At 37.6% G+C, this 21,565-nt stretch overlaps 1 protein-coding gene across 8 annotated transcripts in view; it reads left to right on the forward strand.

The window, feature by feature from the left end:
- The window catches only part of FRY (FRY microtubule binding protein), a 253,146-nt gene that overhangs the window by 184,671 nt on the left and 46,910 nt on the right, over window positions 1-21,565 (forward strand). For all 8 annotated transcript variants that reach the window (XM_052812244.1, XM_052812240.1, XM_052812241.1 and 5 more), the window contains 10 exons: window positions 1,301-1,447; window positions 5,334-5,502; window positions 6,228-6,318; window positions 9,057-9,139; window positions 12,322-12,472; window positions 13,028-13,131; window positions 17,154-17,339; window positions 19,215-19,413; window positions 20,022-20,143; window positions 21,055-21,242. In XM_052812244.1, the coding sequence (XP_052668204.1) occupies window positions 1,301-1,447; window positions 5,334-5,502; window positions 6,228-6,318; window positions 9,057-9,139; window positions 12,322-12,472; window positions 13,028-13,131; window positions 17,154-17,339; window positions 19,215-19,413; window positions 20,022-20,143; window positions 21,055-21,242 (1,440 nt within the window). The remainder of the gene's footprint in view (window positions 1-1,300; window positions 1,448-5,333; window positions 5,503-6,227; window positions 6,319-9,056; window positions 9,140-12,321; window positions 12,473-13,027; window positions 13,132-17,153; window positions 17,340-19,214; window positions 19,414-20,021; window positions 20,144-21,054; window positions 21,243-21,565) is intronic.

The raw sequence follows: 21,565 nt of genomic DNA on the forward strand, positions 1-21,565 counted from the left end.
GCCAGATTCAGTACCTATGTCTAAACTGCTAAATACATAAACTCCAGGAAGTAATGCCTGATACCTATGTCATATGGGATAGAGTGGTTCACATTTCCTAACCTGCTCAGGGTTAATCCTCTCTCAAGCAGAATGTCTGTATCCATGCTACATAGCAGTTGATTCTGGATCTTGCCTCATGTTGAGGCCCTGTAAGTAAAATTTAATTATTATTTTGTTTGGATTTTGTCACATGAGCATGGTTGAAGTAACATGAGGGCTGTGCTTCAGCCCACCAGGATGGTTTTTTGATAGTTGTTGCGTATCCAGAGCATGATACTGGCTTGTGAATCGTCTGATGGTACGGAGTCTCTAGGATATTGTTAGAGGAATTTTATGGGTTGAAAACAGATGTGATGCAATCTCACCTTTACTGCCTATCAGCAGCAGTCCTTGGAGTAAGTTGCTTCCAAAATCACACAGTTTTTGTTCCAAAGTGAACAAGTATGCTTCCTTCAAACCTCATCAATTGACCTAGCTTTGAGGCTGTATGTGTGATAGAGGGACTGGCACCTAGAAGTGCTAGTGTAGATGACAATAAATGTGGATGCCAGTGACAGTGTAGATGTTGCTAATATGTATTAAATAAGTTTCAGTAGAATAGCATGACCTGGAAATTGCCACTCCTCTTCTAGCAGAATATCAGTCTGTGCAGTGGTTAAAACAGTCTTCTTGAAGTGGGAGCCAGTGATTTTACATAGGCAACACAACACCTTAAATTCTAGACTCCCACATCCTGGATGTGTGCACTAACCATTTAATTGACTGGACAAAAGGGAGTATTCCTATAACTGTGTCTTGCAAAAGAGAGCAAAAGCTGCTCGTTTCCAATGTGAAAGCAAAGGGCTGTCTAATGCTTAATTCTGCTAGGATTTACTCAGGAGAGAGGTGCCAAATTGTTCACTACTTTCACAGCTGAAGCTGAAGCACTTAGGTACAGACATGCAGAAACAGAACTTCAGTTGCTTGAACAACTGTAAAGATGAAACCCAATAAACTGCTTGATTTTCGGATCAGCTTTTGAATTTACATTCCTGAAAGACTTTTTTTTTGTGATTTAAGTCCTTCTGTGGAACTGAACCTAAATACTTTTAAATAGAATTTATGCTCTGAAGTCTGTCAGGGAGCTTTTGAAAACACTGTTTTGTCACTTTTTACAGCATTTTACTGTTGGTTTTGCATGAGAAAATGCTCTAAAAAAGCACGCCTTAGTTTGGAGGTCTGCATATTTCAAGAAATGTATGCCTATGATCTTTTGCAGTATGGAGATGAAATTCCAGGACCAGAGATGGAAAATGTCTGGAATGCTTTGGCCAACAATGAAAAATGGAGTAACAACCTTAGGATAACACTGCAGTTTCTCATTAGTTTGTGTGGTGTTAGCAGTGATACCATCCTTTTACCTTATGTAAGTGTTTGCATTTTATTTTATTTGCTATTGGTTGCACAGGTTTAAATGAAGAAAACAGCTATCACCTGCAGAACATTGATTTCTGTTTCAAAAATAAGAAGTACCAACATATTCCGTAGCACACTGTGCAAAATTAAATCGCGGGAATATATGAGCCAAGAAACTGAAATTCAAGAAAGGAGTTGAGTAGTGGGAATCTCAGTTTCCACCAGTGGAGCATAGCTCATTTCAAGCAAGAGGTGGGCTCCTCTCAAGCAAAGAGCAACTTTGCATGTCTGTGTAAGGGGCCAGTAACAGGGACTGGCCCTAAACTGCCAGAATGAATGAGAAAAAATACTAGAAATATTTTTTTCATGTCAGAATTGCATTAAAATATGCAATTTCTATATATATTTAAAATTTTATTAAAAAGACAGAATGGCTGTTCAGAGGTTAAATAACTTGCATGAAAAATGAACAGAAGTAAAATTACTGAATGCTTATCGTTTTTCTCAGTAATCAATTAGTTTATGAAGCTATTAGTTAAATTTTGAAAGTCCTTTAAACAATGGAAGTTATATCATGAATGGGATATAATATGCTATGATCTTATTAGTTTGTTTGTCGTAAAGATTTAGGTGTTCCTTCAGAAAAGCATGTAGTTTTAAGAAAGTTCTACATTCTCTTCTCCTTTAGCAGACTAAGGCTTCCCGTGGGACATCTCAAGAGATGCAAGATAGCTAACCTTTATAAGCTCCTTACCATATCAACTTTTGCCTTTGCATGGCTGTCATGAATTATATAACTGTTCCTGCAATGTGCAAGTCACACTGTGCAGGATATTGTTATTATTCAAGTTAAAATAAAATCAGGGCTGTCTGAGAAAAGCAAGATAGTCCCATTCCCATGTTCCTTACTGCTCAGTTGCTGGGTGAAACAGAATCTAAATTTAGTAAATTTTCCAGCACAATTACGATATGCTGGTTTATTAGTCTCTTTCTATTGATTTCCCTGAAATAAATTTGAAATTACTATTAATGTGATTAAACTTATCTAAAAAGCCTCATAAACATACTTCATTTACAGTTGCTGAAATAATACTTTGCTTAAAGTGTTTACAATGACTGCTGTGCATAACAGAATAAAGGAAATACAGAAGACCGTAAAATTTTTTCAAGATGTGGTTATTGTACCATAGACATCCTGTTGGTTTTCTTTTATTTGCAGGGTTTACTGTTCTGTGTTCTCAAATCAGTGCATATATATGCAAAGTCAGTGTTGCCTAACTAATCAAAAGAGGAAAGATCTGAAAGTGGAGCTGCTGTAAGAACATGCTCAAGGTTTATGTGAGAAGACAAAGGGGTTGATCCCAAATATCGTGAGGGTAATGAAGATCTTTCCATCAGTTGTGACAGAGTGACAGAGGCTCTCCACTCAGTGTTGACCGTGCTTTCAGCAGGAGGTTAGATGAGAGACTTCCCAGGTTCTTTCCAACCTGACTGATCCTACAGTCTGTGACAGACTTGGGATCAGGCCCAAAGGTAGCCTCCATCAGGAGGAGCTGTTGGCAGAGAAGAAGTGGAAATCCCAGAGATAAGAGACAAAATGAGGGCTGTTGTATTTCTGACAGCTTACAAAAGAAATAGGGGCAGATTTCTAAGAGGAAGGAGTAGTCCTGTGCTGAGTATATGTCTCACTCCTAAATCTGTAGCCTGATTGGAAATGCCTGATAGCCCTGTCGCCTCTTGCCCAGGAGCCCCTCACATACCTCGTCCCCCCATCCAGATACTTGCCAACCCAGAACTTTCAACACATCCTTTTTCCAAAACTGTTGCCATCGCACAGCTCTGAGCAGCCTACCTCAAACCCTCTTCCTACCCATAGCACTTTCTCCTCTTTCTTCAAATTCTTTCCAAACCCCCTCGCCTCGAAGCCTTGGCTCTCACAGTCCTGTCCTCCTCCAGGACAAGACAATCAGGTCTTCATCGGTGGCAGCAGCTGACAAGGTTCCTGTGTTTTCTGCCACCCTGTTAGTCTGTGTTTGATAATGTTGAGTTAAAAGTCTGATTCTTGGATTTTTGCAAAATCTGAAAAAGTTTTCAACTTCTGTAGGAAGCCTGACTGTGCTTATGAGTCACCCCTTAACTGATAGCTTTGTCTGGAGTAGGAAAATACACCCGGCTTATCACATGCATCTGCTTAGTGTTTTGATAATGCCCTGGAGTTTACAGATAAGAAATCATACCTAACTGCTAACTACACAAGGCTGCTGATACCATAAACATGTATCTTCCATTATCGTATAGATAACACATACGCTTCAGCAAATAAAGAGAATTTGAACAGTTTATCAGCACTGTTCCAGCTCACCTGGGCTCAAAAGACCAGGCAGTTGCAAGATTGCCAGTTTACCTATCTCCTTTTGGAGCCCTCTGTGCCCCAAGGCAGTCACCAGCTGCTTCGTGCCTTCAGCCATCTGTTCTGCCTGCATGGGTCCAAGCCAAAACCATGCCTGACTTACATTTTTTATTATTTTTTTTCAATCAGCTAAATTCATTGCTTTGTCTCTTAGAATTATGTTTCCTCAAAGCATTCTTTCCCAGTGCCCCAGTGCAAATTGCTGAGCTGTCCTTTCTTTCACATATGTACTGAAAGATTTCTTAGAATATTTAATTCAGAAACCTCTTCAGCAAAGACTTAGTGTAGGGAATGTGACCCCTTCTGGGGTGAAAGAAGCTGGAAGTGGTACTGTGAGCACAACTAGAAATGAGCCTCAGAAGGGAGATGAATTGTCCCTGGAAAGTCCCTGGGAAATTTTTAGCACAGTAGAGTAAAAGAGACTTTGAGTATGTGCATTTTCTCTACTTTAAGCAAAAGAAAAGGAGAGGAAAAAAGAGGGAAAGAGAAGCAGTCAGGAAGTTATTTTAATGGAAGTATTTAAAAGTATAAGAACAGCAATACTTGGTGAGGCCAACAGGCAGTTCAGTCCAGTGTATTAGCTCCACTATAAGTATCCTTTTAGGGACAGCTTTAAAAACAAAAAGACAAGCATGGAGGGATGCTTCCCTATATGGTCTCCTAGCTCCAGCAGTTTATGAATCAAATGTTTTTGAGCCAGAGAACGCCTCTGCTTTTAATAGCTATCAGGTTTTTTTTCCTCAAGAATTCAGTCTAATTTGATCTCAGTATCTCAACAGTCCTCATTGCTGTGATGCATACAATAAGGTTTGAGGTCTTGTTAAAAGATTTATAGAAATTCCCAGAATTTCTATAAATGATACTCTGAGATTTTTCAAATCAGGATGTGTGAAGTCTGTATACATAATTGCTCTGCCTTTCATCCATGTGCTATTGCTTTGATTACAGATATAAGTAGCTACTCAGAGCCCAGCTTATTCTTTGCAGCTACAGCTACCTCTTTCACATCAACCACATCTGGAAATATAGGCATGAAGTTTTGGGTGGATCTAGCTCTCTAGATGGGAAGTTTGCTCCATTCAAGAGAGTAAGATTCATCTTCAATGGAAATCACATACTCAAACTATAAATACCTGAGTGTGATTCAAAGTTAACACTGATATCCTTAAATGATAGGTACAAAATTAAGGGGGTTTTGTGTATGTGTATGTTATATAGTTATATACCTAAACAGCTCATTTGTGGACAGTAAGCAAAAACTTTGGGGTAATTAGAACACAGATTCTCTGCTGGGGAAATTACCTTGATATCAAAATGAGCAATTTTATTTCTGTATGAACAAGATGGATGCAGTCGTGTGGTTGTGATGTCTGTCCAGGAGTAACATTTGCATTCTGGATCTTTTCCATACTGCAGCGTAACATGTATTGATTTCTTTGGAAATTCAGTTTGGACAGAGTTTAATAACTGTTATTTTCTTCTCTAGATAAAAAAGGTTGCAATATATCTATGTCGCAATAACACTATTCAGACAATGGAAGAGCTTCTTTTTGAGCTGCAACAAACTGACCCAGTGAACCCAATAGTCCAGCATTGTGATAATCCTCCATTTTACCGTTTTGCTGCCAGTAACAAAGCCTCAGCTGCAGCTTCTGGTAGGACCTAAATATACTTTTCAGTTATGCTTTCCTGCTCTTTTGAATCTTCATCTCTTTGAAAAAACAATCTCTTACTTTTGCATCCATTCAGATCTGTGTATATATGAAGTGCAAGTTTCAGGGCCTTGTTGCACATCTAAATTACAGTTCTTTCTGATTTCTAATGTTGCATATGCTTTGTAAACATATGCTTAATTCTCTCAACTATTTTAATAAGATATTACCAACGTTTGGTGCTGTTCAAAACTCATATGAGGTGGTGGTTCTACCACTAATTTCTCAGAACAAGAAGTCATCATCAATGCTGAGATCACAGCAGATACACCAAAGCAGCAGTTTCCTCAAAACTGAGAGCCTCAGCTGTGTGGCAGTTCTGTTTTCAAAGCTATTTCCAAGCTGCAGTAGTCAAAGATACCTAAAAGACACCAATCCCAAATTTAATCTTGTCAGTGTTTTGCCAAATTCTTGAAAAACAATAGGTTATGTCACCTGAGAATGAGTTTAGTTTAAGGAGTGGAAGAGCATCATTATGTTAATCTACCCCTCAAAGCATGTAAACTTTACACCATTCAGCCATGCAAGCAGGTCCTGGTTTGTAGAGGTAACAGTGTTCATTCATACGGGCAAGTACTTGCAGGGTGATCTTAAGTTGTGGGCTTTTATTGCTTTGCAAATACTGTCTGCTGCATGTAACGGTGTTCTTATTGACATCTCATATACAGGAACCACCTCTAGCAGTAACACTGTTGTAGCTGGCCAAGATAGTTTTCCTGATGTAGAGGAGAACAGAATGGTGAAAGAGACTGATGAAAGGTTTGTGGTTTGTTGGGTTTTTTTTCTCCAAAATGTTATGTGCTTTCCTAGGCTAACGGTGAGATGTTGGGCAAAGTTCTGCATTGTTTTGTGAGGAACTCTGGTGCTCAGACTGATCCTCAGTGGCATTACCCCAGTAAGACCATTTTAAAATGAGCATATATAAAAGTTTAAGAAAAATAGCTATTCACGTGATTCTAGTTCCTGACTGTTGTTTAATAATTCATTGCAGAGGAACATTTGTTAAAGCTACACTGAATAAGTTGTGCTAAGTAGGTCATGGTTTTGTAGGAATTATCCACAAAGGAGAAAGAAAATCAAGAGTGTGTACCAAATAATGACTACTAAAATCTTTATGAAAAATCAGGTTTTGATAACACCTTTTGATTCCATGGACAGTGAGTAATATTTAGTATGCAGATTTGTATCCATGATTGCAAGGACACCTCCTTTGTCTGTGTAAAATGTCTTACAGAGGAAAGCTATGTAAAATACTCTGCTTATATATTCAATTTAGTCTTTTGCAACTTATGGTACATACTGACAAATGATGAATGAATAAATGCAAAGCTTAAGGGGCATCAGATCCTCGAGCACAGACAGATATATATTTCTTCTCTCACTGAAACCCACTTACTTTTGTAAGAGAACTTTGAATGACTTCTAATAGCATTAATTAGTAAGTGTATTAGTATTACATTAGTCTGTTGTTCCTGATAGTTGCTAGTATCACTTCAGTAGTCCAACCCACCTTCCATCAGTTCGGGGCTTAGAGGTAGGGAGACAATTATGTGAACAAACTTTTCTGTACTTCAGTACCTTTTGAATTGCTTACCTTCTGCATGTTATAAACATGAGTAGCATTTTGTCAGGTTAGTTACATCTCTCTGCCAATTTAAATGTAAGTAAAAAATAGCACTCATCCTAGTACTAAGTAAGGTTTCAAACTGATAGTAAAGCGGATATGACTCAAAATGATGGTTTTCAGCATATGCACTAGAAATGTACTTAAAAGGAAGATAAAACCATTTTTTCCTCTGGATTATTTTTTTATTATTCTTTACATAAATGTTTATGGCTCTGTAGTTTTAAGTTAGATTTTTGTTCAGTTGATTTGCAGATAAGTTGAGCAAACTTCATCTCCTACTTTAAAACTAACTGTGTTTTCAGGGTTTCTTGTCTTACGTAAATTTTAAATGTGACTCCAAAATGATTTTTGGCATTCAAATCTGCCAGAGACTGTATGATAGAAATGAAAGGAAGATACAAAGTTCTGGTATTGCTATTCTGCTTCCTGCTGAAAGATTCCTCAGAAAAAAATGTAAAATAATTTGCCCGAATTCATTGCTGGCATTTACATTATCAAAGACATTACAAGCTCTAAGTGTATCTGCACTTCAAAACCAATATGTCAATCTTAGGATGTCCGTTAATATTGACTTCATGTGTCAAGACATATTAAATAATGTTTACAGAAGGTAATAGATTGTAAACAAACTATTCTCATAAACGTGGGCATTTTTCTAATAATACAAAGCTAATCAGAAGATAGTTATGTTTTTATGTTGATGCAGTATGATGTAAAATGCCCTGCTCTCAAATAATTTCTGACCTGTATTCTCCATTTGTTTCATACAGGGTAGAATTCATCTCTGCATATTTCTTCATAACTTTTTCCTTAACTTTATTCTTCTTTTGTCTTTTTTTATGCCAGATAAATATGTCAGTAATTGTCAGTTTGTGCACATTTATTAAGGGAATTTATTAAAATATAGGAGAATCAGATACTGGAAAGACAGAAAATGGCAGAATTAAGATGGCTCGTGATGTCTTTTTGTCACCTTTACAATGAATTTATTGTGCCCTTATGAGACAGACCTGCTTTGGAAACAGCATAATATGTCAATGCATAATTAATACCCTGCAGTAATGTGTATGCATATTAGTAAGAAATGGAATTGAACGTTGTATAGAGAACCTTCAGTCTTATTTTGTTTGATATAGTTGTTTTAACATGATTATTTGTAATTAATTTCCTAGCTTTGCAGAAACAATGATGTTTTTACATCCTCACTAGTGTGTGAGCCTTCAGCATGGCTCCTCTCGCTCCACTTCAGGCCTGATGACACTGACAGCACAAGGAGGTGGAGGAAGCCAAAGGAGGTCACCAGTAAAAGTTAGCTCATTGTGGATCTGTGGCAGATTTGAGGACAGCTGTGAACAGTTTGTTCTGGCTCTCATATCCCTTAACTCCTCTGCTAGGTCTGCTCTGGCGGTTGCTGGATTTTCCTATTGAAGGGTGATCTGCTGCAGCTTTTGCCGCTTGATACCTGTGCGGGCCTGACTTTGGACTATTCAGTCAGTTACTGCTTTAGCAGGTTGACGGAATTTTACCCATGAACATGGGCTGTGACAAAATACTAGCTGTGAACAGTTTATATCTCAGTTCAGCCTTAGCACAGTTTCTTGCTTCAAGAAAATCACACATTTGCAGCATGAAAATTTTCCCTCTGCTAAATTTTAAAAGCTTATGACACAGGAGCACACTGTTAGAACTTCTCAGAAACTGGCTGCAAAAATCTTCTTTTGTGGAAGGAAACAGCATTACATTCACATTGCTTTCTACTCCCATATACAAGTGCATGCTTAAGGAAATGCTTTTTTTGTAGAGTAAGCATATAGTCCAGATGTTTAATGTCAGTTTGTGTTTATAATGAAGATTTTTCTTGTATTTGAAGGTTCAGTAATGTAATCAGAGCACATACCCGACTAGAATCGAGATACAGTAATAGCTCCGGAGGATCTTATGATGATGACAAAAGTGAGTTGTATTATTCAATTTGATGAAATTTCTGGTGTTTTGGTGGGAGACAAAAACATTCTTAAGTCTGGTGGAGGCTCTCTGTTTAAGTTCTGTATAAACAGTAATGTAGCATCACCATACAGGGAGTGTCCTTATTTTACCTTTGTACCTCATTATTTAATTTCCTTTGTTTAACCTGGGCTCAGTCAAACCTATTTAAAGGCCAGAGAACTTCACAGAAGGCAGCAGCATAGAATCCTCCAGACAGTAACACCTTGAACTTTTCGTACATGGCAAGGCGAAAGACTTCCAAGAGCATTACAGCAAGTACTTTGAATTGTGCCCTTCACCAGTATTTTCCTCCAAATCAAGTGCTGTTATATGAGCATGAAGGAGACATTCAGGAGTTTCCAAAAATGAGGTCTTCTCTCCTCTTTGGCTTTTCTCTGCTGTCTGCAACCAGTTTCTGGCTGCACTGTGCAAACCTGTGTTAGAGGGGAGAGTAAGATAGGGCTCCCCAGAGCACTTGTTCTTTATGTATTTTTGCTAAACAGACTATAAATGGACACTTGATGCTCAGCAGAGATTCCAAAGAAAACCAAGATATTTCCATCGACTGTTGAATGACAGTGTAAATTTTAGGAGTTGGATGGTTTGACTTCATTTCTGGAGTCAATTGTAAGGAAGCCAATCTACAGATTTCGGTTAGGCCCTAACCAAGTGTAAAAAAGGCAAGACTTTTTTATTGACTTTCATCTCTGGCTTAATAAAGCCAGGTCAAATAATGTAGAGGCCATAAGTCTTGTCCTGGTGCTATGGACACCACTTTGGGACAGTATTTTGACATAAAAAGTAAAGATTTTATATGTTCTTTAATCTAAGTAATTTTTTGGCAGTACTCTTCTGCAAAATGTGGAAACACTGTCAAATGCAATACGATAGGGTAGTTTAATAATGTATATCAACAGCTATTTTTCATGGTTATGAAGCACAATATTTACAGAATATTGTGTATGTACATACTGCAGTATTTAAATACACAAAAAAGTGTGCAACATATTGAACTCAGTGGGTTTTGGTACACTTGTCTTTTTTTTCTTATGGCTTTCTAGTGCTGCAGCTACTAAAAATTCTTCAGCAGATGTTAATCGGAGCACCAGCGCTAATCTGATCTGCATGAACAATCTTTCAAAACAGAACAATGTTTGTATTATCAGAACATTCTTCACAAGTAGCTGGTTTTGACAAGAGCTTAGAGTAATAAAAGGTTAAAGAATACTGAAATTTTCTTTGCTCTTTTGGAATGTCTCCTCAAGCCGGTGCCCAAATGTTTTTTCCTGCCTGTACGTGCAAGCTTTATAGTACTGCGAATATTCATGCAAAGTTTGCTTCTCACAGGGGTTCCTTCCGCAAATATATGAATACCTAGATGTAAAATAAAATACATTTTACTTAGCTACTGACATTTATATAGAACTCTAAAAAGAAAGAGTAATTCTTATACCATTTGTCATTCTACAAGATAAATAATGCAACCTCCATTAAGAAAGTGCAACTACTCCCTCTGGCAGGCAGCCCAGACTGTGAAGGAGTTGGTGGTATGGCTTCTCTCTTCTCTCCACTCTACTTGAGCATATGTGTATTGCTGAGGATATAAATAGGTAACACAGCTCTGCAGCACAGAAACTCTTTTGTTCAGGCAAAGATTGTATGTTAAGGTGCAAAATGCTTCTTTTTTTTTCTCACTCTGCCCATAAACCTGTGAAAACATGAGTGAGGAGCTAGGTCTTAGCATGGGCTTCATGAAGCAGTTTTATGTGAAACACTTAAATTGGTAATAACAAATAGTGACTGTGCAGTGCTTTTTATGTGAAAAGCATTTGGCAAACATCTGATTACTCCTTAGAAGATGAATATGTGAAAATGCTATACTTTGCTACATTATTAGGTCAGCATATTCTTCTTTATCTGTAACTAATAAATCATCCTCCAGAGGATGAGAGAAATAAGTAGAGGTCTAAATCATAAAGATCTAAAGTGCTGCTTGCAAGACTAACACTGAAGAATGGGAATGATAAAGTTGGCATTTTAGTAATAATTGGAGGAGCAGCTACTGCATTGAAGGGCTCCTGAAGATCTGGAAACTTGAAGACGTTAAAACCAAGAAGTGATGTGCATTGGAAAAAGCTAGCTCTGATATTTTTGGAGGCATCAAAGCAGTTTTGTTTCCTCTGGCAAAGCTGACAAGCATCAGATACATGCTGTTAAAAAAGGCAAAGTGCTGAGAGTTTCAGACCTACCTAAAATGCAAAACTGTAACAAAAAAAAACAGAGTAAAAAATAATGCTCTCGTTAAAAATTCACAAAGGGCAATGTTCGGATATATGTCAAGAACGGGCCTGGAAAGGGTACTTTCCATGGCAGTGTATCACAGACTGCCAGACCTGGGAAATAAAAACTGACCAATGGGAAAATTGAGAAGAATGAGAGGGAACAGAATACAAGAGAGATGAACAAAGCTGTGCAGCTGAGAGAAGACAGAAAGTAGCACAAATAACTTACTTGACCCACATCATTGCGGATAAACAAGTGGAAGAAGAAAACCTATTGCTTACTAACATAAAGCAGCTGTCATACTGAAGCAAATTTAAATGCATCTTTGAGAATTCAAGAGATAATTCATGCCTGTTGAAAGAAAATTACCCTGAAGATGTTTTTTGCATTCTGTATGCCTCCTTCCTAATTCAGGACATTTAACTTCTGCCTTTATAGCATCACTCAGCAGGGCACTGGTGAGGAGTTGCAAGAATGTGTCACTGGTACGCGGCTCCTTGCAGCAGATGGCTTCTGACAGCAGCTTCGTTGGCTGAACTTTTCTCTCATTTTTGAAGAAAATGTCTGTTGCTTGGTGCTTTGTGATCTGGATCCAAAGCGACTAAGTGACAGCAGGGATTCAGCTGCAGCTCCTACTATTCAGTGCTGTCTGCCTGGAATCTGTTTAATTTCCAGCAGCGTGAAAGAGGGATTAAAAATGCATCACTTGTTATTGAACACAGGAATTTGCAAACCTCATGTCATTTTATCACATTATTCCAAACAGCTGAGCTGATACATTAGCATAAACTCTGTTTTATTATTTCTCCAAAATATGTAACCAGACTTGGTTTTTATGCACTCTGTTTTAATGCTTTTCCATGCAGATGATCCTGTTTCTCCATATACAAGCTGGTTATTGAATATTGTTGAAACCAAACAACCACACCCCCTGCCCATGCCTTACAATGGAGGATGTTGGGCCCCACTTGTGGACTACCTCCCAGAAACCATTACACCCCGGGGACCACTTCATAGGTGAGCAGATTCTCATTCTGACATTTCAAACAAGTGAGATGCTTCCTCTTACTAGTTGACCAAAACCAATCCAACTGTCCTACCACTCAGAACATCTGAAAATCATACCTTCAGTTTCTGCTGATTTCCAGTGCTAAAATCAACATGCAATGAAGGCTTTCTACCAGAAAGCCTATTTACAATGTAGGACATCACTTTGATAAGGATCAACCTGAAGAAACAACTAAAACAGAAAAGGAAAATTTCTCTTTCCCAAGCCTCCGTGGCTGTTATTGATAGCATTTTTTCCCCCGTGATCTTTTATTCTAAATAGGCTATGCATATTCTGACATTCCTCCTTTACATAATTTGTATTGACAGTAACAGTATTTTTTTCAGTAATGGGTACTTACCTGCTTAATACTGTAACTAAGGTGCTTCAGCATTAATCATACTGAGAAGAAATGCTACAAATGTGAAAATGCAGAGGTGGTTTATATCTTCAGAAATAGGCATCATGTTACTGTTTTCCCATCTCCAAAAGGTTTCAGGCTGATACTGTGATTTAATTTCCAGGTGCAATATTGCTGTCATCTTCATGACTGAGATGGTAGTGGATCACAGTGTGAGAGAAGATTGGGCTCTTCACCTCCCTTTATTGCTACATGCTCTCTTTTTAGGTAAGACCAACAGAACAAGAAATAAAGTATAAATCTACTCTGTCCTTTTAGTTTAGTTTCACTGAAGCTGTAGAGTTACGTTTCTTGAAAGTTTTTAATTACAATTTCCTTAAAAAAAAAAAAAAAAGCCTGAGGCAATTACAGTCTGTGAATTAGTCTCAAAACTTTGAAGCTTTTGAATATTTTGGCCAATTTCACCCAAATTTGAGAGGTGAGTAGAAATTCAAAGACGATTGACTTCCTAAAATATCTCTAAAAAACTTGTAGCCCCCCACCCGTGAGAAAGGCAGACAACACAGCCTTTGTACAGTGTGGTTTGTGATGGGCAGCTGGGCAGTCAGCACATGCCTTAGACCTGGACTACACACACTAGTGCTGTCTCTTGCCTTTGCAAAAATATTATGTCAGAGAGCTGAGATTACTGTACAGCAGAGATAGTGAAGGTAGGACACAGACCACTGGAAAGCAAGCTTCATTAATTTCACTGCTAATGGAATACTTAATCATCAGTGTCTTCCCTGAGCACAGAGGCACTGCTTTTCCCCCACTGCTGTCTGTTCTTGACTGTAACACAGTTCAACTGGAGGGTGATACCTTCGTTATCCTGCTACTTTGTTGTCCCACAAATGGGTTCGTTTACCCAGTGTGCAAGCCAATAGCACACAGAGTCGAGGTATTTTCAAATTAATTTAATTGATGCACTTGAATGGGTGCCTGTCTCAAGTCAGCACACCCTTGTCTCAAAAATCCTCACATTTACACACTTGACTAATACATATTCATTGTTATTTTTCTTAATGATTGGTTCTTTCTTCTTCGCCCCTCATGTAATTTAGTGCACAGACTCTGCCTTCTTCCTTCATTGTCTTCTTTTGAGTAGGTGGTATCATTTGTGTAGGTGGTCAATGAGTCGGTGGTCGCGATCTCCCCCCATAGGAATTACTTTTTACCTACTTCTTCCCTAATCTTGGCAGTTCCAAGCGGTTCTTCAAGGTTTATTGACCAGACCACAATCCATTTCCTTTTCTGACCTAAACATAAAGCCCCATTGTCTAGTAGTTAGTTCCTAAACCCTAAATCATGTCTAGTTATTGTTTTGCTATTTTAAATATTAACTGATAGGGGCTGTACACAGCTCCCTGGTTATTTCAGTCATACTATACATATTAATTGATAACAACATTATGAAAAGTGAATGGCCTAATTTTTTAGCACACAAGAGTATTTAGCATTATAAAGCCATTCCTTAACTTTCATGGTTGATAAATAATAGTTTTCACAAATAAACACAGCCAGACACTTGTGAAATAAGTCCACTTCTCATTCAGTCTCCATAGTTACCACTAAGTCTATTCACTGGCAATCTGGGAAGAATCTGTTGTTTAGCAGGCAAAAAAGATTAAAGTGGGAGGTTACAGCACAGTGGTAGAATATATGGGATATACTTCCATATATAGTTGAAGAAGTTACCTCATTCTCCTTTTCTGCTACTCTGTTACCAACTGTTCTATTTGAAATTTTTTGTTGAAATAGGGTTTTTTGGAAATGCACACTCATCAAATATTCAAGTTTTGTATATTAGTACATTGATTTCAACAAACTTCTAATTAAACACAAGAATAACAGCCAGGACCATGTCAGATGGGAGGATCAGTTTCAATACGACATTTAACATATATTCTTCACTTAAAAGTTAGATCTATTTTTGTGGCTGCCCGTAACAATTTTTTACTTCTTTTTTGTATTGCTGTGAACTTTCTAAGTGTAAGAGGGAGCTGAAAGAGAACTGGATAAGTGTATGAATCAAATCAATAACCATCGGCTGATCAAACAACATCTTTAGTATGATTTGTAACAAGTGTGAGAAAACTGGTGCTTATAGTTAGAAATTCTCACAAGAACAGAGGAATAACTTAAGACAGAAGTAGTATGCAGCAGCCTGGCCACTTCGGTTAAGACAGCTTTAAGGAGCCATCAGGGAGCCATGCAAATAATCATATGCAGAAACAGTTATGATATTAGTAATCCATTACAAAAATACCTTTACTGATTTGTTAATGCAATAATGTTTCCACATTACAGTTTTTCGTAAGAAATAAATAGAAATATATGAATACCATTTGAGACAGTCCCTTGGTTAAGAACTCTCAATTCTCAAAAGTGAAATTAAAGCTAAATGTAACTGATAACTAATGTAACTGGTTTAGTGGTAACTAAAATGAGATCACAGCTTCCAGGCTTCAAGTTCAGTTTCTCTAGAGTTGTTATACCTCCTGTGGAAAATTTTTCTATGTTTGTAGTAGGGGTCTGTTGTGATGGTGTAAGGAAGTTACGCTACACATGGTAGCCAATGGTATGAATGTGACTGAAAATGAAGTATTTCTGTCCTGTTGGAATGTGAGCAGGCAGATGCATCTGACCGAAAAGGAAACTGGAAGCTGGTATGGTGGCTAGCTGGTGAGCCTGTATCCTTCCATTTATTGGAAGAAGTGAGAAAATTCTAAAATGAAAGAATTTTGCAATGTATGTGTTCAATAGACTATTGGATGGTTTGTAGTACTGATGTGAAGTAGAGAGGCAGACTGCTGGTGTGAACCTGCCTATCTCACTAGTCCATGAAAATCAGTGCTGTTGAAAAAGTCTTTTGCAACCAAAATGAGTTGAGCAGCTAGACTCCTTTCCCGTGGAAATGTGTCCACATCACAGAAGTTTACCCTCTCGGGAACTCTTCCAAGTTAAAGAAGGGCCCAGCACTGGACAAGCACAACGACTGAACTGTCCTTCTCATTTCATAGTTAGCATATCTATGTCAATACTTTCATACAACCCTAGGGTTTAACAGGATTTCAGTCACAAGTGCTGCCAATATAGAATTTATTTTCAATTGAAAGAACTTCTTATATCCTTTTCAGTGTGTGTTAGAACAGGGTAGGATGGATTCATTATGTCCTGGCAGGTGGAGGGAAACAGAGAAAAGAGAATAAGAGCAGAAACCTGAAGAAGCTGAAGAAGAGGTGGGCAGGTTGGCTGTGTTCTTTTGGAGAAGGCTATGGGAAGATGAGTGACACCAGGGATCACAGGACCTCCAAAGACCTGCCTGTAGGACACATTGTTCAGACTGTGGCAGTATGAGCAGCTTCATTTTTGCAGGCCAGACAAGAACCAGCGTGACTGGAGTACATTAGAAAACACCTGACTTGAAAAGACTTGTTGGCTGCTACCGCTTAGAGTAATGAAGGAGCTGCTTTTTAAAGAGGAATATATCCTGAGAAGAGAGGAGCTGAAGAAGAAAACAATTCAATTTTTCAGCACTAAAACTGCCCCTAAACAGAAGAAAGTATTTTTAAATATCATGGAAGATACTGAAAGAGAATCGAAAAGAGATTACTACCACAGAGTGCATTTTATTTTACAAACATCTGTTCCCTCTGTATTTGTAATTTGTGAATTATTCAGGTTGTGTTAAAATCTTACAAACAGCAGTAGTGCTAACCAGATCAGAGTCTTTCAGTGCTAGACCTTCGTTTTCAGTTCTGCATCCTGAGCTAGTGGCTAATTTCTCATGCTACTCACTGGTAGCTGAAGTTTCTGCAAGGGATTCTGTCCGTCAGTTCCTTTCTTAATAAATCAGTATCTACCTCTTACAGTTTGCACTTGTTGTAAAACTGATGTCTGTGCAAGAAAGCCAGATACTGAGGTAAGCAATGTAATTACAACCACCACCAAGAATTTCTCATCTTTAGAGGCTTTCCTGCCCTGTCAAATTAACACTGCAGTGAGACAGAATGCATAAAGTTGTATTGCCACACATTGTTTTGTACCTCCTGTGTGGGATCTCAGTCTGGAAACTAAATATACGCATATATTTAAGTAAAAAAACTAGAAACTGTGTCTGGAAATGCTACATCTTTTGTTCGTTTCCACTGTTGCCATGAACTGCCTTGAAATTTTTGCTATTTCTGGAATATGAACTTGTTTATTATTACTTCATATTCAGTGATTACTGTAACCTTTTCTTTTAGGTCTTGACCATTACCGGCCTGAGGTCTTTGAACACAGTAAAAAGTTACTGCTTCACCTTTTGATTGCATTATCTTGCAATAGCAACTATCAAGCCATTGCATCAGTGCTCCTTCAGACCAGAGAGATGAATGAGATCAAGACTCTGACAGTACAACCAGCATACTTACCTGAATATCTTTATACAGGTAATAAAAGAAAAGAAGAAAAGAACATTGCATTATACTGGGAGGTTTTTGAAAGTAGGATGTCAAGGTTACTTTCCTAAAATATAACAGTTTTGATAAATTAAAGTAGTAAAGTGGCAAATATGAACAGTTCCCATTAATATTAATTCCATGTGAACTACCCTAGAGATGCGCCCAAATTATTATGAGGTAACTTTTTATGATAGTGAGAAAGCTATCTAATGTAAGACAAAATATATAATGTAGAATTTAAAACATTAATACGGCTAATAACTTCCTAACTTCCCCCTCAGGGAGCCAGGACTACTTTAAATGAGGGCAATCACTCCTCAACCTTCAAAAGAAATGAATAAATAATTCCAACACAGGAAGAGCAGCAAAAATGTGCAGCTCAGATTTTCCTTTATTAAGTTAAATTTCACATGATGTGCACCCTCCTTTATATCACAGATACACTATGTAATATTGCTAAAAGCAAGCATACTGTTGAGAATGGAAGGAATCACAGAACCAATGTAGCGTTATGGAGGTAGGATTAGTTGTCTGGGAGAGGGTGAAGAACTTTACCATACAGTGAGAAATTAAAAGGAAACATTATCGAATTAGTGGCATTTCCGCGGTTCTTTACAAATACAACCAAAAGGAATAGTTTGGCTTTATAAAGAATATTACTTGATAACTAATTATTATTCTTTTATGAGACACAAAAAAATTATTTTAAAGTAATGAGAAGAAGGGACAGGTATTTCAGATTAATGAATTAGTTTGGCCTTTGAGGTTTCATTCTGAATAATGTCTGTGCAAAATTACCTCACGTGAATTTCCTGTCTTGAGTTGTGTAGATCTCTTTTCCAATGCTTGTCCATGAATTATTTAATATAGAATAAAATTCTTCCATTAAAATTATATTACTGCTTTTCTGCCAAAATGAAAAACTGTTTTCATTCCTGTGTCTCAAAAACATAATTGGTACCCTGTGTTTGGGCCTCCTAAGTCCAAGAAGTTATCAAAACTTTGTATTTGGACTCTTCTTTGAGCAGCTAATGTAAAGAGTGAGAGTGTGGGTGAGTAGCTATAGCAAAGAATCCTAACTGAAAATACTTCAGCTCTGGTTCTTTCCACATAATGTCAGGCAACTAAATTAAGAGTCTCTTGACCTGCAATGGATTTTGTCAGTCGAGAGGCCCCTCCTGCTCCCAGTCTTCTCGCAGGGCTAGTTTTTCTGTTGTAGATACCGCCTAAGATAACTAGCAGTCTTACCGTAAGAAAACAGGTCGTAGTTTCTAATTTCAGCTCTGAAGTTGTGTGGCAAGCTTTTGATCTAGCAGAACTCTTACTTGGATGTTTAATCTTAATGCTGAAAATACTTAGTATGAGTAGTCCAGTGTTTACAGTTACTAAAGGTGTTGAACAGAAGCCTTAAACGTTTGTGTCTTGGTTTCCATTACATCTGTAAAATTAGGACATCATTGTCCTAAAAATTCCACCCTGCAGAGGTTTTTTCCTCATCAAACTAGCCCAGAGAAGTGAGCTGAACTTTGCACGCACTTAGCCAACTTCAAAATTCGCTTTACAAAAAGTCATACTTCTGAAGGTAAAATGCCCTGAAACATTTGGTTTTCAAGTACTGTAGCCCTCGTGCAGTAAAAAAAAATAATCTTGACTTTGATATTTTTCATTTTATATTTGATTCTGAATGTTTAGAAACACAGTACCGTTGGCATTTGAGGGTTGTTGTGTTCTGTAGGTTTTCCCTGTGTTTCCCAGTAGAAGGTTTCTGCTGCTGACTCAAGAGAGCTGCTTGGCAGACACTCTCATCTGTAACGCTGGCCCAACAGGGCATTCCATCTTTATCTCCTCCCTTTTGGCTGGCAGGTGGCTTTGACTTTCTGCGGGAATACCAGTCATCTCCGGTGCCAGACTCCGGCTTGAGCTCCAGCTCCACCTCCTCCAGTATCAGTCTGGGAGGCAGCAGTGGAAATCTCCCCCAGATTACACAAGAGGTTGAGGACATGGACACTGCTGCTGAAACAGATGAGAAAGCAAACAAATTAATTGAGTTTCTGACAACCAGGTAATGGAGATAAGCAGAGGATACGTTCGTACTCAAAACGCATACTTTCATGTCTTCTCTACAATTATCTGTAGCAACTTAAAAGACTCAAAGGAAAATGACCAAGCTTTCATAGTAATTACAGACTCCCATTCCTCTTTTATTGATACTTATAGAAGTAGGTAGGTACTTAAAAGCACTACAGTGCTTACCAACAGAAAAAAATCTTGCCTGACAGGAATAAAAGATGTTTAATTGACTGATAGTATTATATTCAACAATGAACTAATGGAAGAAGACAGTTTTATTATTATAAAATTAGATAGGAAACTAATATTAACTACCAACTACAGCCAGCAGATCCTAGGTGCAATGTTAAATTAAAAAACAGGGATTTGTTTATGCTGCTCTCTAAATGGTATAACTTATATTTTAAAAGACAGGTTTTGTAAAATACAGCGTAGGAATATTTATTTACTTATATTTTGCTCGTAAAATTCTGTTCAGTTGCATGTTTTCCAGGCTATGACCCTGGATCTAAGTGCCTTTACAGTTTATATATTTTAACTTACTACATTTATTTCAGATAACTCAAAGAAATTTTGCACTTTGTTATGTATTTCTTTAAGGGCATTTGGTCCACTTTGGTGCCATGAAGATATCACACCGAAAAATCAGAACACCAAGAGTGCTGAACAGCTTACTAATTTTCTGCGTCATGTTGTATCTGTATTTAAAGATTCCAAGTCAGGTAGTAAATTTTTTTTCTTTCATAAGTAAAAGACTATTCCCTCAAGGTCACACTGAATATTTATCCTGTGACTTAGTAGATCTGCTTATGCAGAAGCACAACATATTGTATTTATGACATATGAAATGTCATAAATGTATGTGTAAGGGTAAAAGGATGTATGATATATGAAAGAATTGCTTTAAAAAAAATCATGTTAGATTGGACTGTGGCTGAATGTTAAATCAAACATTTCTTTGAAACTGTTGGTAGAAAGCCTTTTGATTGATTCTACCAGATAAAAGCTCCTCTATGTCCTGTTGGTAAAATACATCACAGTTACTAAGTAAATGTACTTTGTTAAATTTCTTCCGGCAATAAAAGTTTAGTTTTAATTTATTATGTTTTTAGAGCTTAGGAAATGTACTGATTGTATTTTGAAAACCAACACAGTCACTAATTAAATATCTTCCAAGATCAAAGCAGAATGCACCATCAGTAGCTATATTTAAGATCTTACCCAAAGCCTTCTGAAGCTAATCTAAAGACTCCTAATTCAGCTTGGCTTTAGGTTTGGGAGCATTCAGAAGTTACTGTGTTGCTGCCAGCAAGAATAGTGGATGGCTTGCAAGTTTGTCCAGGAATTGTAAAAAAATTTAAATCACATTAATAATTTCAGGTTTTTGCTGACAAACATTTGCAGACTCAGAATTTTGGTTTTGCAGTTTATTTTCTTACCTGTGTCAAATAAAAGTAAACAGTGGGAAATTCTCCCAAACACAGGCATTCCTGCATCTCCATTTCTCACAGGGTTTGCAGAATACACTACAGTGCATATCCTCCCCACAAAGTTGGTTCAGCCCGTTTATGACCCACAGTAAAGTCCGTCATTAAAAAAAAATAAATAATTGACATACTATTCTTTTGCTTAGGTTTTCATCTGGAGCAGCATCTGAGTGAAGTTGCTTTACAAACAGCTCTTTCAAGCTCTTCAAGACATTATGCAGGTCGCTCTTTCCAGATATTCAGGGCCCTAAAGCAGCCCCTTTCTGCACATGCATTGTCTGACCTCCTGTCAAGATTGGTGGAAGTTATTGGAGAGCATGGAGATGAGATTCAGGTACGCACGTGTACATAATACTTCTTAGTACTGTTGATTTAATGTATACTTAATTTAAAATTACCTTTTTAACAAGGTGTTCTGGAGTAAAGTGATGCAAAGTAGAATGTGGCCTTAGAAAAGGTTACCTCTGACTTTATTGAATCCATATGTACCTTATCAAAGCCTTTGTCAGGCTGTTAACAATCTTATATAGCTCTAAAGAGAACGACTGAAAAACATCTAGTAAATGTCACTCAAAATGAAATCTTTCTGATGACCATTTTTTCCCTTTTCACGTCATTAATTTGTGCTTAAGGAACCCGTCACCCTATCTGCTGATG

The sequence above is a fragment of the Harpia harpyja genome, chromosome 17, assembly GCF_026419915.1.
Source record: "Harpia harpyja isolate bHarHar1 chromosome 17, bHarHar1 primary haplotype, whole genome shotgun sequence".
NCBI lineage: Eukaryota > Metazoa > Chordata > Aves > Accipitriformes > Accipitridae > Harpia > Harpia harpyja.